Source organism: Polyodon spathula, chromosome 17 (genome assembly GCF_017654505.1).
Source record: "Polyodon spathula isolate WHYD16114869_AA chromosome 17, ASM1765450v1, whole genome shotgun sequence".
NCBI lineage: Eukaryota > Metazoa > Chordata > Actinopteri > Acipenseriformes > Polyodontidae > Polyodon > Polyodon spathula.
In genome coordinates this window covers 4,082,357-4,099,945 of record NC_054550.1, presented here as the reverse complement: position 1 = coordinate 4,099,945, position 17,589 = coordinate 4,082,357, and the positions used below count along the sequence as shown (strand labels likewise).

Genomic DNA, 17,589 nt, shown 5'->3' with positions numbered 1-17,589 from the left:
CATTGTACCTATGCATAATAACATTGTAATTATTTATAAGTGCACATGTGTTTACTAAGTAACTACTATGTAAATACATAGTAATTAGAGACACTTAGAATCTGATTTTCAGATTTTTAGAGAGAAAATAGAGGTCATCTGCAAGTTTTTTTGCCACCTAATTCTGCGTCTCTATTTTCAACAGGCGTAGGTTCATTTCTCTTCTTTCGCAAGGCCTTTTGCGACTTCTGCTTATGACCGATTCAATTGAAGAAGGAATCTATGAAAAAGACATAGGAGTTAATATTGACTTAGAAATGTCTTCATCTAGACAATGTGGGGAAGCTATAAAAATGCCAAAAAGATGCTTGGATATAAAAAAAACTGTTGAATTTAAATCAAGTAATGTTAAAACTTTACAATGCATTAGTAAGACCTCATCTAGAATATTGTGTTCAGTTCTGGTCACCTTGCTACATAAAGGATATTGCTGCTCTAGAAAGAGTGCAAAGAAGAGTGACAAGAATTAATTAAAAGGCATGTTATATGCAGACAGGCTTCAAGAATTGAGTCTGTTCAGTCTTGAACAAAGAAGACTATGCGGTGATCTGATTCAAGCATTCAAAATTCTAAAAGGTATTGACACTGTCGACCCAAGCAACTTTTTCAACCTGAAAAAAGAAACAAGAACCAGGGGTGACAAATGAAGATACAATAAAGGGGCATTCAGAACAGAAAATAGGAGGCACTTTTTTACACAGAGAATTGTGAGGGTCTGGAACCAACTCCCCTGTAATGTTATTGAAGCTGACACACTGGAATCCTTATAGAAGCTGCTTGATGAGATTCTGGGATCAAGTAGCTACTAACAACCAAACAATTAAGAATAGCCTCCTCTCATTTTGTAAACTTTCTTAAGTTCTTATGTTATGTTCTAATTGAAACGGCAATTGATTTTCAGGTTCTTTAACAAGCCAATTAGTCACATTTCAATAGCCTGGACTTCCATTTAACTGGAAAACAGCAAGGAAACGCACATGTCATCGTAACAATTGAAAAAAAAAAGAAAGGAAAAAAAATCTTAGCCACCCAAGTTATGCTTTTCCTCAATGAGATTTTACATATGTTTTAGAATGGTCATATGTTAATTATGTATTTACTGTATTGTAAAATTATCCAGCCTCCACTCAGAAGCCCCTGTTCGAATTTGAACAGTGCTTTGTTCTCCAAGATAAATGATTTGTGGCATGAGCCAGGAAACTTGGCAAATACATCACTGATAATTCATTGAGCATTGCATAAAACTTGCACAGTTAAAGAATGATGATGTTTTCTGTTTCGGAAAGCCATTTCAGTCCTTGAATCGGGATATTGCAACATGTGTGCAATCTATCACACCTAGCATGTTTGGGAAGATTACAATGTGTGTTTGGCTCTATTTTGTTCCACATCCCCAATCGGAAATCTTATATACTCCTTTGCCCTATGGAAAAGTGTATCTATGATATCAGAAGTGTCTATGAAGTGTCTATGAATCTATTTGACAATGCATTGTAACTAAATTTCCTGTTCCATTAGAGTAAAAACAGCCCCATAAAAGGATATTACCACCTCCATGTTTGACAGTAGTTATGGTGTTCTTTTCTTTGTACACCTCACCAGACTTTCTCCAAACATAACGACTATCAGTGTGACCAAATAGCTCGATTTTTGTTTCATCACTCCACAAAACCTTTGAGCAGAACTCATATCCATTATTCAAATGCCGTTTTGCAAGCTTTAAGCGATTGTCCTTGTGTCGTTTTCCTTAAGAGTGTTTTTTTCTTTGACTTGCTCCTACTACTTGACTTATGGTTGAAATGGAAACCGCAGCCCCACTTGCAGCCAATTTACATTGAAAATCTGTGGCAGACAATCCTTCTACTCATTCTTGGTGAGAGAACCTTCTTTCTTCTAGACTGCGGGAGCATTGTGACAGTACCATGAGTCTTGTACTTCTTGATAATAGAACTATAGTTGAAATTGGTAATGACAGTAATCATCCTATTCCTAAAACATTTTTACTCTTAAGAATGTTCACTGACAATCCAACATTTTCTAGACCTTTCTAGAATTAGGTTTGGCATTATCATATTGAAATTTCTAGCACCTTCCAGACAGTACTATCATACCATGAATTTTTTAAGTTTTGCTCCCCCTTCCCCCCCAAAAAAATCACTGAAATAAATAATCGTATTTCTTGTAACTTTTTTCCTCATCAAAAGCACAAACTTTTGCTGCAAAAGATTTTTCCTAATATTCTTTGTTTTCGAGAAATTTCTAGAAATGCTACATTTCCCTTGTATGTGTAATTACTGTGATGTTACAATGTAGTTAGAGGATAATATTAATGATTCACATGTAGAACTGACAACAATGTCAAGGGAAGAATGCTTTACACTAAAAAAAAGTGCTCTGTGTGTGTGAATATGTGTGGTTCCAGGTGTTTGTATATATAGCAAATAAAACATAACTTGAAGAAACAGAAGCTCAGCTGTGGACCAGTTCATTCTAATCAATATAGGTGAAGCTTGATTAGCAGTGTTCTTCTAAAAGAATAAAACATCCAACTTAACTGCATTAACTTTTTTCTAGTCGGAACCTGATCCATGAAGAGAAGAAAGAAACTGCAGAAGATGGAACACGGAACCTAACAAGAAGTCTTAACCAGAGGTCAGAGCTGGCATCTATACTGGTTATCAGCAGCGGATTCAAGAGGTTATGCAGTTTGAAAAAAAAATCTATTTCCTTTTAGGATTGTGAAGTGATGTTGTCTAATTGTAAGAAAACAGTAAAAGACCACCACACCAGGAGGGCTTTCCGTAAAGTGGGGCAAATGCTGTGTGTCCTGAAGGCTTCAGACAGAATGAAGGTTTTTAAATAAACTGTGCAATATTACATTATGGGTATCACTTTACATTAAGTGTCTTTAATTATTGTGCATTTACATAGTTGTTACTTATTAAATACATGTGTCCTTAGACATAATTACAATGTTGTAATGTAATACTATAATGTAAATCTTTTTGCAAGATAGAAACCTAATCCTAGCACTACCTCTAACCCTAATCCTAACCCTAACCCTAACTCTTTTCTGAAGCAACTGTGCACTTACATATATCATGCAAAAAAGATGTACACATTAGGTACATTGTAACTATGCATAATAACATTTTAATTTTCTATAATTATACATGCATTTATTATGTAACTACTATGTAAATACACAGTAACTAGAGACACTTAATGTAAAGTGTTACCACATTATGTTGCATCAGTTTGAATACATGTTCATGACTTTAAGAAAGTTCCAATTCTGTGCATCAAAGAGGGTCCTTTATTACATGTGGTCACTGAAGAAAGTGCATTTTCCATCCGGGTCCTTTTAATTAAGCTAAATGAGATAGATGAATGTGAGTTAACAATATTGCAGGAGAATTGGCGGACAATGGACCAAAACTCCATTAAACCTGTAATGCAAACCATTCATTGCCGTAATCATGTGAAGCCACCACATCCAGTTAGGCACGTGCACACAGTTACTGCAGAGCAAATGCACTCTTCTCCCCTTGTGAGGTAATACGATTTCACATATTCTGTGTGTAAATACCTGTATATCAACACACATACGTATTCTGATTACATAGCTCCCTGTCTGCCACTTAAACTGATAGAAATAACAAATCCTTAAAGGTATCAGGAGACACTGCCTTGAATAATCACAGACAATCGTGAAGAAGGCTTTCAGTACTGGTTTGATTGCCAATGACATCACTTCTCAATCTCAAATCACTACCAGGGATTTTTTTTTCATCAGTCAGTCTGTCTATCTGTCTGCATAGATTCTTCAAAACAAGAGTACCTCCTTTCAAAGAAGGCAGTGTCTCTCGGCGTGTGTGTGTGTGTGTGTGTGGGGGGGGTTAGCAAGAGGGAGAGAACGAGAGAGAGAGAGAGAGAGAGAGAGAGCAAGAGAGAGAGAGGGAAGAGGCGAGCGAGAGAGAAACAAAGCTATGAAATTCATCAGTGCGGTTTCCCTGCTTCTACTCTTTCCAGCTCTGAGCCTTAATACTCGGTGAGTAGAATGCATGTTTTTATCCCCTAGCCATTCCATATAGTACCTGAGCATATACCTGTCCTCTTTGTTAAATGTTGTCAGGACTTGTGTTTTGCCTTGCTTGGGCAAATCAACTGAAATAGCTTTGTACTTGATCCCTTATAAAACAGATTACCAGCATCTTCTGTAGCATGTTTTGAAGAGGCTCTGTAGTTAATCCTGAACTTTCTTTTTTTTTTTTTTGAGAGAGAGGGCAGTGTACATTTCCATTTTATTACTGCTTGTCTGTTTTAGATTTGCAATCACAAATCTTTGAACATGTGAGTCTGCAAAAGCTAAAAAACAGCCTCTGCTGGAGCTGTAGAATTACTTAGATAAGTTGTTTTTTTCTTTTGTCTTGCTTGTTTGCAGTGCTTGGATGTCTGTCATTGCTATCCATTGCCGGTGTTTGTGTGCAAAATACTGTATTGTGGAGAAATGGGGAAAAAAGGCAGTTTTGTCTATAGACATGATTAAATTAGCCATTCACAAAATGTGCCTCTATAGGCATGTGAAGAAATATTAGTGTGCTTCAGCACCATATGGAGTACATTGTAATTAGGGCAATGGAGCACAGGGTGTTAGATTGTTTTTTCAGAGGGGTAAATTCAGTAGTGCAGTGGCCTCTTGAAAGCAGCCTCTTCTTTTATTTGTTGTATTTAATGCTTCAGAAATGTAAAATATGCCTGTTCTGTGCTAACCCTGTAATCAAAGCTACAGTTGGCTGTCTTGGTTTTAGTTTCATTCTTAAAGATGTCATTGCATTATAATTGCTTTATTATTACAGCTGCATACATCCCTTATTCATGTTAAACCCCACACTGTGTCACTCATTAATATTTAGTGCATACAAACTCCATTGTATTTGTAAAGTACTGTAGCTGTATTTAATTAACAGTGCCATGCATGTAACTTTAGCAAAAGTGTTATCATTACCTTTTACTATTGGTAGTATGAATCTCCAAACTGCAAATGTGGCAATTTGAATTCAGTATGAATTCAATAATCTGTTTGTAAATTATGTGTTATGTATGCGTTCATAGTTTTATTAACAGAAGTAAAAATAAAGCATTACCTAATTACCTTTTAGTTGGAAAATGGGGTACCACATTACCATAACTATTGTAATAGATATCATAATTGTTTTATACTATTTCCTTTTTATTAACCTAATCTTAATCACCTGATATTACCAGGAAATTGAAAAATTACAGATAATTGTGCCTAATTAAATACTCATGTTAATTATTTCCCAGCTAACATCAAGCATACATGTCATATACAATATAAACTTGTGATATAACTCAAATGCAATACATTTCTGATTTACAATCACATGCATCTATTTTGTTCCATAAATTTCGTAGATGATCATTCTGTTTTATGGGCATTTAAAATGCCTCAGATAGGAGCAAGTCAGTATTTAAAATTAGGCAACAGTATTTTTTCTTTTAAATATTTTCTTAAGTTAAGCATTGTCCCAAGTGACTCTTCTTTCAGCTCCTAAACCACTAAAAAACCTCATCCATCTTTCTGTATGTAGTTAATATCCTGGCCACAGATGTAAAGATGGAATCTTCTGTAGTCAAGAGTCAGAGGAAATAACATTCTGTATTAAAAAATACAGACAGTTCAGACTTTCAGACTTCATTCAGCAGTGTTCATAAATAACAGTCAATTGATTCCCTTTACTGTCTTACTTGTCGTCACTCAAATCTGCATTGTTCCTGTCCGGAAAGCCTCTGGAAGCACTTCGTCCCAGAACAATCATTAATCTCTAAAGCAATAACCCTCATGTAAAGCATATTCAATGTTCACCTTTAACATTGCACTGCCGTGGAAAACCCACCACTGCCTGGACAGAACTACCTGCCTAAAACATCCATTCTGATGAATGCTTTCGCTTTCCTCTTGTGCTAGTAACAGGCAGTGTTGTGTGATACACTCCTATCGCAGATTCTGTCCCATCGATGAGATGAGATGAGGTTAAAAGCCCTAGAACCACCTATGCAGACAAGCCTGGGTCTTTCGGATTGTGGTCAAGATGCTCGCTTGAGGTGCGCGGGGTTGGCAGTTACATTTAGCCAAGTTGTTCCTCTTTTGTACCCAGGTTTGGGTGTGGGTGTGAGCTTTTGTTGTCTATTCTTGTTCTTTGTCCCAGGGGCACATGGTTAATGTAAAGGCTGAACAGAACACCCTGTATGGAGATGTTTAGGATCTAGCCGAGCTCTGCTCTTATCTCTGATCCACATTGCTGAGGTTAGTGCAGAAGCAGAGACGGGAGTGAAGGCAGCTCCTCCATCCTGAGACCATGTGAAGCTGTCATTCCCACAAAGATTTCTGCAATGGGTATCTGCAGCAGCACTGAAACAAATTAGTAATTACCTGAAGATAAGTGCAGGAGGGGAGAAGTCATTTGTTCCGTTGAGACAATCAGGAGAGGTTGTCTTTGACTCCTGTTCCTCTCCGAAGCACTTATTTAAAGTAAATTTGAACAAAGCTTAAACCTGCTGCGATCCTCCTGAATGATCTAGACCTTGTTGTTAAAGTGTGTATGTATGTATGTGTATGTACGTGTATGTAAGTGCATGTACAGTATGTGACTGCATTGATTTACTGTTTTTTCTTTTATTCATATTGCTTTGGTTGCACTGGCATTTTTCAAAAGAAATATAAAGATCTGAGATTCCCCCCAGGCTTCAAGAAGTAGGATACAATGTCTAGCATGTAATTTCCATGTACTATACTGGGGTGATGACCTGCATTTTAAACATCTGCTGGGATGGTAACATGTTACTTGCAGGGAAGAATGTCCTCATTTATTATAGGATAGGGAATTGATAATAACAGGGTAGATCTTACCGATCATATCAATTCTGTAACTTCTTTTAAAGGCATTCGTACTGGAAATTAAAACTAATTATCTTGTCTCCTGAATGGCAGGTTGTATTGCTTGATTTGAGTTTAAAAGGTGGAGATTGTTGCTTGTTGAATGCCTCTGTCTCCATGGAGTTCTGAATAAAATTCATGACTTCACTGCTCAGAAAGCGTTAGCAGTAACTGCTCTTAGAATCAGTTCTGGTTAGCGATAAAGCTTCAGGTAACATTGCTTTTTTTTTAGGATGCTGATTAAAAAAAAATAAAACAAAGCCTTTAGCTCATGTGTGTAACATTAAGAAGTAGAGACACTTTCTTGGACTCACATATGGGATTAAGCAGGAGAATTACAAGTCTGCAAGGGTTAGGCTGGCAATATGCAGACTGCTATTCATGTTGATTCCAGCATTTATAATAGCCATTAATTAGACCCCCAAGGAACTAATTGCATCTCGACTGGGAAGAGCCATGTAAATGATGTACTTACTATCTGAAAATACGAAACAAAAAACAAACAAAATATTATATAATATATATATAATATATATATATATATAGTATACTATCTATATATATATATATATATATATATATATATATATATATTACTGGGGTGCTTATAAATATTAAAACAAACAGGAAAATCAATTAGAGTACTTTTAAAATAAAATCTCCGATCAATCTTGTAAACGAGAAGACAGGAGAGGGAAAAATAAAGAAGCAAGTTTAATACAAGCAGCTGTATTAATGAAATGACGATCTGTACCACTAGAGGGAACCCTAAACATAAATGCCAGTCAGATAAAGTAGACTGTCTGAGACCAACACTAACAGCTTGTTCACAGTTTAGACTCTCATCAAAGCTAAAGCACAGTAAAAGTGTATTAAAACCACGTCACAGCGCCGTCAAGCTTGGTAAACAGTCTTAAAAAAGTAAAGGGAAAAGTCAAACTGTGGTAAATTTGAAATCCAGATTGCAGTGTATGAAGTGTACAGTAAATGTGAGTATACTACTGGTGGTTTTGTCTTTGTTTTCTCCAACTAATTTGCAGAAGGTATTATAAATTAGAGCACCAATTAACGAAGCAAAATCTGGCACATTCTCTCAGCTTGGAGGCACCCTGGGTAGCAGAGAGGTAGACACTCAGTTATGCTGCATGCTGTGAGGTCCCTGTCCATCAAGTTAACAACTAATAACACCACCCGCTGAGATGTCCTGTAGTGTGTGTTCTGTTTGTATGAACCCAGGTACAGCCACTGCCCTTCAGCATGGTACATTTGCATGGTAGTCTCACAGCTTTTACCCATGTGTTTACTATTCCTTTTACTAACCTTCACCTTTTTTTAAAAAAATATTCTTTATCTTAGTTCATTATGGTTTACTATGCCTACTTACAATACCTATGCTGAACCATCACCACACTTTAATACACTTTCTATGCAATAATTAAAAAAAGAAATGCACAAAACATAACCGAATCAATATGGAAACTTACCTCCTCTTATCATGCATAACACAATGCATTGTGTTCTCTAAAAGATACAAAAGAAAGATAAAATGTTTGCAACCTTGCATTATCACATTGAGGCTAATAAAGAAAGAGGTTCCTTTGTGGTGAGCTGTTCTTCATCCTGCCAGCTGGGGACAGTTTCTATTAACAGTCCCTTCACAGGTGTATCGGAGAAGCATTGTGCTGATTGGAGACGTTCTTGTAAAATAGATGAGTTTCTATAGAACTATACTGGGTAGCAAAGTTTGCTAAATAAATTCACTGTCCAATGTTAAATATCACCATTTGCATTCATTAAACAGCTGCAATACAAGCTTAAACAGGACGCATAACATGCCAGGCGTTGCGATAAAGCTAAGCAGATAACATGTATTCCCTTTAATTAAAAACTACACTTTCTGAATAGGACAAGATGAAAGCAATTCCATCATTCTAAATGAATTAGGTAGAATATGTTATCAGTATGGAAAGCTCAATTACTGTTTACATAATCCTGGGCGATGATATTATAACTGTACCTTTAACACTCAGCATTCAGTATGTAATTAAGGCTATATGTAGTTTTTTTTTGCTCACCTGCTTGCATGCCATTCTGGCAGCATACCCAGGCATATTCCAAACGATGTCATTTATTGTAAACTTTTCTATAGACTGCATAGCAGAGTGTCCAGGGGTGGTGTGAGGAGTTGTACAATAAGGAAACTGCAGGTTGTTTTCAGAAAAAGCAATCTAAATGGAAATTTAGATAGTGTATGTACTGTACGTGATACAATTTTAACACCAGAAAAAAAAAAAAAACCTGAGCACAATATTGTAGAAACGGTCCGCTTTTTTTTTTTTTTTTTTTACTTGTCCATTGAATTGATACACATTCACAGCAGGTGTTTTTCAGGGTTAATCCTTTAGACTCCCCAGCATTCATCTAGTGTTCAACAACAGCCTTATGGAGTTTATAATACACTTTGCGTTGTGTAGCCACCACAAAGCCTCTATTTAACCTCAGTTCAAGAAAGAGATTTCCCCCAAGCATGTTGTCACGTTCTCTGCATCATACCTGAGCTGACAGGTGTCAGAAGGTATATATTCAACCACTGGATGATACGTGAGAGTAAATAAGGTACTTGAAAACTATGAAAGAATATTTTACTCGGAAGGATTTTTCTTTCAGTCTAGAGACATCATCCATAACAATTTCATATTAAAAAAAAAAAATCATAATGAATTCAATGTTTTCAACGAGTCTGAACACCATCTTGAATAGAATTGAGAGGGAATACTTTGTCAGTCTGTAGCTATAATTGTTCACTTGGGAATTTTGAATTAAGGACATTTCTTGGGGGGGGGGGGGGGGGGGGGGGGGGGGGGGGCAAAAGCTTTAATATTTGCATTTACTTCCAATTACACAGTTTGCACCAAGCAGTGTTGACAGGCTATGTTTGAATTTTCTGACAGACCTTCTCCTCAGCTTTGGTTTTAACTGTGGTGGTCTGGTGAGAAGTGGAGAGGAGCTTTTGTACAGTAAGTGATGAAGGTTAGATAAGAGACGGCTATCACACAATCCATAGGCAAACATCTACCACTGCACAAAAGGGCCGGACCAAGTCCGCCTTTATTCAATTGCAACTGTGTCTCATTGCACTACCTCCTCTCACCCCCAGAGGTCAGCAAGCAGAAACGGTACACATGAGTTTACAGCCATTAGTTTGCATGTTTATAATTGTTTTTTGTAATGCAGATGCCAAAATGCATCATGCCATTGCAACCTCTCAGAACATCTATGCCACACCTTGAAAAAAAAAAAAAAGGGGAATGTGACAGTCTGATTTTGTGGGTGCATTAGGACTTTTGTTTGTTGTGATTAACTTGAGATTTTCATAACAATTATACAAACAATAATGATAATGTAGTACAGTAATTGTACATATTTCTGATTTGTATTCAGTGTCTTTAAAAGCCTCTTGGCTCTCTTCCGAAGGCAGGTGGTTGAGCAGAATGCCAGGTGAATATGTCCGCTAATCCTGACAGCGTCTCTCTCTCTAACTCGATTCTGGGTTCACTGACCAAGTGGACTTTGCTTGTCAAAGAGGCTGAAACAAGAGCAACCCTTCTTCCCTCCTCAAGCCTTCTGTCCCACCTCGCTACCCGCTGCTACACAATAATTAACATAGAATATTCCATAACTCCACACCTGTTTTTTTCCGGTTGCTCTACGGTAGATCACAGGGAGACTGCAGATGCCTGGGGTACACTGACAGATGGTCCTCAGCGCACACTGTTAATCACACAGTTTCTCTTGGTAAATGATACATGTCTTGGGTTCCTTTATGGGAAGTTGAAGCATTGCTGTGGTAATGCATTAGGAAACAATATTTGCCCACCGATTTAGAAGATCTATCACGTGCCCTTTCGTGCCTTTTTGCCTTTTCATTTCACATACATAATTTAGTTTTTTGTTAGTTAAAAAAAATAGCTCCTTTAAAGACAAGTGAAATGATTGCCTCCTCGGGTACCAGCCAACCAGCCAAGTCTTTTTTAAAGAGAATTTAGCTTTAGTTTTTAGATTTAGTTTAGTTTTAGAAATTCTGATCTTTTATAATACCTTGCAACTGTTCATGCTAAACCAGTGTAGTCTATCTGCCTACCAAACCAGCAGCCTACTAACAGTGTTATGGCAGGTGTTTCTTGTGCTGAAAAGGACCCTTAGTGGGCATGATTTGCGACAGTCTTGAAGACTATGCATGCAGCTGTTTGGGCAGCTGCAGTCTGGCTGTGGATAAAAAATAGCCCCACTCTCTCCCGTAGCACTGATTTATAAGAGAGGAGCTATAGAAAGTATTGGGATTCAACTCCATTCCTTTGTAGACCTGGCATGTCCTGTTGCTTACATAGCTCCTGAAGGGCTAATACAGGCCATCAGAGAAAGTGAAATAAGCACTGGGTAGCAATGAAAAACATTACTTTTTTGATTGGCTTCCAATGCTCTTACAACAAGAAAAAATAAAAACAAACAGCCTGTGAAGAATAATACAAAATTGATTCTTGCAGAAATTATCATCTATTGCATGTTGAATATTAAAGAGACTATTCGTGTACAGAGATGCCAGTTCTGAAAACTAGTAAAATAAGCAATATTAACTTTACATTCCATTTGTTATCAGTTATAACAGAAAGAGACAAAAAAAAAGCTCTGGTGCTTGTGGAAATACACCGTTCACCGTCCCCCACAATCACAATCATGTGCTCAACAATATCCCAGAGCACTGAAATCCCTAGCACTGAACAGCACCGGTCCCAGCCTAGAAACACATGCATCAAGCTGCTGTGTACTGTATGATAGTTTTCGAGACCATCTCCAGTCTTGACACCTGACGGGATGCCAATTAAGTTTTTGCAATCACACTCTGACTTTGTAATACAAATTCAGCTATTGTTGAAGCAGAACAAAATGCAGCAATATGACATTCAGTAGAAAAATAATACTATTATCCCAACACAACTCTGTTTGCAATCAACTTTTCAAGAAATGTTGGTTGAACAGAAGGACGGCGTGTCCTCTTACCCAGTGTCACTTAGAAAACCAGTAGTTATAAAACCAGTATTCCCTGACTCCCCATTCCCCATCGCAATCATTTAACTCTGAAACTACAATAAAAACACTAACTCAAATTCTTCTAAACAGTGCTCGGATCTACAAGGCCACATTGTCGTTTGGGACTATGGTGACTGGAAGGAGGGTAAGACCTGTCTGTCTGAAAAAGAAAAACATGTATCACCAATCCTCCCTTGTACACACTGGATAGTTTTTTGGTGTCCAATATACGATAGCCATAAGTAAAATGGATGACCAGAGGCATTGCGAAACTGCTGCCAAAATTCTAATAAATGTATTGCACCATAATGTTGCACCAAGGTCAGTGCATTCCTCTTCAGCAGAGGGGAAAATTGGAACATACAGATGATACCTTTTTTAGGCATAATTAAGACTCCTATTCAGTAATGTCCAAACAACTGTATCAAAATCACTTAGCATATCAAATACATCTTTTATAAAGAGCCTCTTGGGATGAATTAACACTCTGGTGATTTTATTATAGTCATTTGCATGCTAATAACTAACAAACACTGACCATAAACTAAGATTTACAATATGAGCACGCTGCCTAATCCATGCAGGGTATAGGATATTCCTCTGAGAATGTTTCATGGGACAATTCTGCACCCTGCCTTACACTTGGACCTATCAAGTGTGTATATCTAAGGCTGCCCATCCTAACTGGTTTCCTTGCCTGCCACACACATCTGCTCTCTGATCTTGTCAGGTGGGATAGGGTTAATCTGCAGCATGTCACTGCAAGACAGACATGCTCTGTCAATCCATACTAATTACTTCCAAGATGCTGTAGCCATTGCAGCTTCAATCTGCTCTTCCATATGGAGATAACCTCATAAAGTCATAGAATAAAATTAAACTAATAATAATTACATTGATTATTCAATCGTGTAAATGTTATAAACGTTTTTGATAATTGTAATTGATCTTGTACTTCTTGATTAAGATATTATATGTATTTCACCAAGTAGCACATGGAAATCAATGTGCTGTATGCAATGCACTGATTTTACATGATGTTGTTTTTTTTTACCGCTATTTTGTATGCAGAATGTAATACAGAAAGTTACATTCAATGTGCCACATTTCTAAAAATAAGTCTCATACCTAACAGGAATACTAGAGCTCATAGGGGTGTTGGACTGTGCAAATGCAACAGGTCTGTGGCTAGGCTCAAACCAGCAACCCGCGCACCACAAGCGAGCTTCTTAACCACAATGCAAAAGAGCCAGGCTCATCTGTATTTGTGATTTTTTAGCTTTTAACCTCATCTTATCTCACTGACAGGGGGGCAGTGCATTACACAAATATACCAGCGTGAGATTCCTAGTTATATAAACAATCGATTTTAGCATATAGCACAAAAAATAAATAAATAAATAAATAAATAAATAATAACACAAAAAGTAGCATAAAAAAGCTGTTGTTTTTCTATTCTGTCAAGGGTTTGATGATCACAAAGACATGTGCCTCTCTGACATTGTTGACTGGGGGGAAATTCATTCCAGCGGATGACAAATGATGAATAATGTATTGTTCTTTTCTAAATTAATTAATGATAGCCACAGGCAGGGATGAGCAATGAGCACCGACTACAGACATGACTAGCATTGATTGTGGACAACTTAAACAAAGATGCTCACCTTGAGAAATCTCCTTTTGTTTGCATTGAAGGCATATATTACTAGCTGCCACATATCCAGCCCTTAAGTATTTGACAAGGGTCCTTACATGATGGCCATAAACACATGAAAATACATTTGATATGCAATCGTTTTCCGTCTTTGAATTTTTTTTTTTTTTACCATGTTGGAACAAATTATTGTTTCAGCGGTGCAGCATTATCAGGTTATTAAAAATGCATCAAATTCATTCGATGCTGACTGTGGCAGAGCAAAGCTCTGCCCTTTTAAATTGGCAGGGATGGGGTTAACTTCCCCTGCCTGCCTGGGTTTATTATGTTCAGGTGGCTGGGGTTGATTAGTTGATTAGGTTGATTAACGATCAATCAGCGCCCAGCCACCTGATATAAAAGGAGGCCTCTGCTTCTCATTTAGGAGAGAGGGAGCTGAGGAAGCAGGTTGGTTTTTTTTTGGTTGTTTAGAAAGTTTGAATCCAGTGAAGGCATTGCCCAGCCTGGAAACTTTATTTTTGTGAGTTTTGTTTTTGCGTTATTTGTGTTTGAGTATCTGTTATTTTGCCCTTGTGCACTTTATTTTTGTTTATTTATAATAAAATAGTTATTTTTTTGAACTGCAGTCTGTCTCTGGGCCTCTATCCACTCGCCAGCCTGCCACATTTGGTGTCAGAAGTGGGATAGCGCCACCTAGAGGCTCAGAGCAGTATTTTTTTTTTTTTTGTTTTGTGGAATTTTTTTTTTTTTTTTTTTTTTTTTTTTTTGGAAAAAAAAAAAAATGGGAAAGAAGAGCAGACAGCGGCAAAGGCAGGAAAAAGCAGCAGCTGAAGAAATGTAAGCTGCTGCAGCCACCGCTGGAGGACCCGGCCAGCCTCTTCCCCTGGTGTTCCTGGTGCGGTAAGGAGGACCATCGTTGGCGGTCCTGCCCAGACGTGCCACCGGCAAACTGGTGTGGCCGGTGTGAGGAGGACGGCCACAACTGGGCAGGATGCCCCTACAACCAGGCCCAGGAAGAGGTGCAGTGTTCACCCCGGGCATCAGGGGCCACCCCACTACCTCCAGCACCACCACCTTCACCACCGTCCCAGGAGATCTGGGACTGGTTGATGCACCCTGAGGCAGACCTCGTCCACGATCTCCCCATAGTTATCAACACGCTGTGGCGTCGAGATGGGGAGAGGTGGGAACAGTGGGAGGAACAGCACCACCCGGCCTCCTTCCCAGAGGTTGCCCTCATGGTGGTTAATTACCTGGCGGTAGACATGGGAGATCCACCGGTCACTCCAATAAAGAGAGGTGAGCCGCCTTCCCGAGAGCCAGAGAGGGGTGAGCCGCCTTCCCGGGAGCCAGAGAGGGGCGAGGAGCTGCCGTCGCTCCCAGAGCCAGAGAGGGGCGAGGAGCTGCCGTCGCTCCCAGAGCCAGAGAGGGGCGAGGAGCTGCCGTCGCTCCCAGAGCCAGAGAGGGGCGAGGAGCTGCCGTCGCTCCCAGAGCCAGAGAGGGGCGAGGAGCTGCCGTCGCTCCCAGAGCCAGAGAGGGGTGAGGAGCTGCCGTCGTTCCCAGAGCCAGAGAGGGGTGAGGAGCTGCCGTCGCTCCCAGAGCCAGAGAGGGGTGAGGAGCTGCCGTCGTCCCCAGAGCCAGAGAGGGGTGAGGAGCTGCCGTCGTCCCCAGAGCCAGAGAGGGGTGAGGAGCTGCCGTCGCTCCCAGAGCCAGAGAGGGGTGAGGAGCTGCCGTCGCTCCCAGAGCCAGAGAGGGGTGAGGAGCTGCCGTCGCTCCCAGAGCCAGAGAGGGGGAGGAGCTGCCGTCGCTCCCAGAGCCAGAGAGGGAGGAGGATCTGCCGTCGCTCCCAGAGCCAGAGAGGGAGGAGGATCTGCCGTCGCTCCCAGAGCCAGAGAGGGAGGAGGATCTGCCGTCGCTCCCAGAGCCAGAGAGGGAGGAGGATCTGCCGTCGCTCCCAGAGCCAGAGAGGGGTGAGGATCTGCCGTCGCTCCCAGAGCCAGAGAGGGAGGAGGATCTGCCGTCGCTCCCAGAGCCAGAGAGGGGTGAGGAGCTGCCGTCGCTCCCAGAGCCAGAGAGGGGTGAGGAGCTGCCGTCGCTCCCAGAGCCAGAGAGGGAGGAGGATCTGCCGTCGCTCCCAGAGCCAGAGAGGGGAGGAGGATCTGCCGTCGCTCCCAGAGAGAGAGAGGGAGGAGGATCTGCCGTCGCTCCCAGAGCCAGAGAGGGAGGAGGATCTGCCGTCGCTCCCAGAGCCAGAGAGGGAGGAGGATCTGCCGTCGCTCCCAGAGCCAGAGAGGGAGGAGGATCTGCCGTCGCTCCCAGAGCCAGAGAGGGAGGAGGATCTGCCGTCGCTCCCAGAGCCAGAGAGGGAGGAGGATCTGCCGTCGCTCCCAGAGCCAGAGAGGGAGGAGGATCTGCCGTCGCTCCCAGAGCCAGAGAGGGAGGAGGATCTGCCGTCGCTCCCAGAGCCAGAGAGGGAGGAGGATCTGCCGTCGCTCCCAGAGCCAGAGAGGGAGGAGGATCTGCCGTCGCTCCCAGAGCCAGAGAGGGAGGAGGATCTGCTGTCGCTCCCAGAGCCAGAGAGGGAGGAGGATCTGCCGTCGCTCCCAGAGCCAGAGAGGGAGGAGGATCTGCCGTCGCTCCCAGAGCCAGAGAGGGAGGAGGAGCCTCCGTCACTCCCAGAGCCAGAGAGGGGTGAGGAGCCTCCGTCGCTCCCAGAGCCAGAGAGGGAGGAGGAGCTGCCGTCGCTCCCCAGAGCCAGAGAGGGAGGAGCCGCCGCCGCTCTCAGAGCCCGAGAGGGAGCCGGGCCGCCGCCGCCGCCTCCGCCACCAGAGGGAGCCGGGCCGCCACCGCCTCCGCCACCAGAGGGAGCCGGGCCGCCGCCGCCGCCGCCTCCGCCACCAGAGGGAGCCGGGCCGCCGCCGCCGCCGCCTCCGCCACCAGAGGGAGCCGGGGCCGCCGCCGCCGCCTCCGCCACCAGAGGGAGCCGGGCCGCCGCCGCCGCCGCCTCCGCCACCAGAGGGAGCCGGGCCGCCGTCGCCGCCTCCGCCACCAGAGGGAGCCGGGCCGCCTCCGCCACCAGAGGGAGCCGGGCCGCCGTCGCCGCCTCCGCCACCAGAGGGAGCCGGGCCGCCGTCGCCGCCTCCGCCACCAGAGGGAGCCGGGCCGCCGTCGCCGCCTCCGCCACCAGAGGGAGCCGGGCCGCCGTTCGCCGCCTCCGCCACCAGAGGGAGCCGGGCCGCCGTCGCCGCCTCCGCCACCAGAGGGAGCCGGGCCGCCGTCGCCGCCTCCGCCACCAGAGGGAGCCGGGCCGCCGTCGCCATGCTACCTTGGAGATTCGGGGCCCCCTCAACCAAAGAAGGCTTGGGGGCTCCGACATCAACCCCGCCCACCACCACCCACCATAACAGCCCACCCAAGGGACATAATTGGACTCTTGGGGGGAGGAGGGTGGGGGGGGGGGGGGGGGGGGGGGGAAGGGGGGAGTTGGCCGATTGCGGCCGGTGTACGTTGTACATGGGGGGAGGTGTGTGGCAGAGCAAAGCTCTGCCCTTTATAAATTGGCAGGGATGGGGTTAACTTCCCCTGCCTGCCTGGGTTTATTATGTTCAGGTGGCTGGGGTTGATTAGTTGATTAGGTTGATTAACGATCAATCAGCGCCCAGCCACCTGATATAAAAGGAGGCCTCTGCTTCTCATTTGGGAGAGAGGGAGCTGAGGAAGCAGGTTGGTTTTTTTGGTTGTGTAGAAAACTTGAATCCAGTGAAGGCATTGCCCAGCCTGGAAACTTTATTTTTGTGAGTTTTGTTTTTGCGTTATTTGTGTTTGAGTATCTGTTATTTTGCCCTTG

General features: G+C 42.4%; 1 protein-coding gene across 2 annotated transcripts in view; it reads left to right on the top strand.

Annotated features, from left to right (window-relative positions):
* The first annotated feature begins 3,942 nt into the window (after positions 1 to 3,942).
* The window catches only part of LOC121330418 (leucine zipper protein 2-like), a 70,344-nt gene continuing 56,697 nt past the window's right edge, over positions 3,943 to 17,589 (top strand). Inside the window, exon 1 of one of the 2 annotated variants that reach the window (XM_041276930.1) lies at positions 3,943 to 4,090. In XM_041276930.1, the coding sequence (XP_041132864.1) occupies positions 4,029 to 4,090 (62 nt within the window). In that variant the 5' untranslated portion in view covers positions 3,943 to 4,028. The remainder of the gene's footprint in view (positions 4,091 to 17,589) is intronic. The other variant, XM_041276929.1, reaches the window with a different exon arrangement.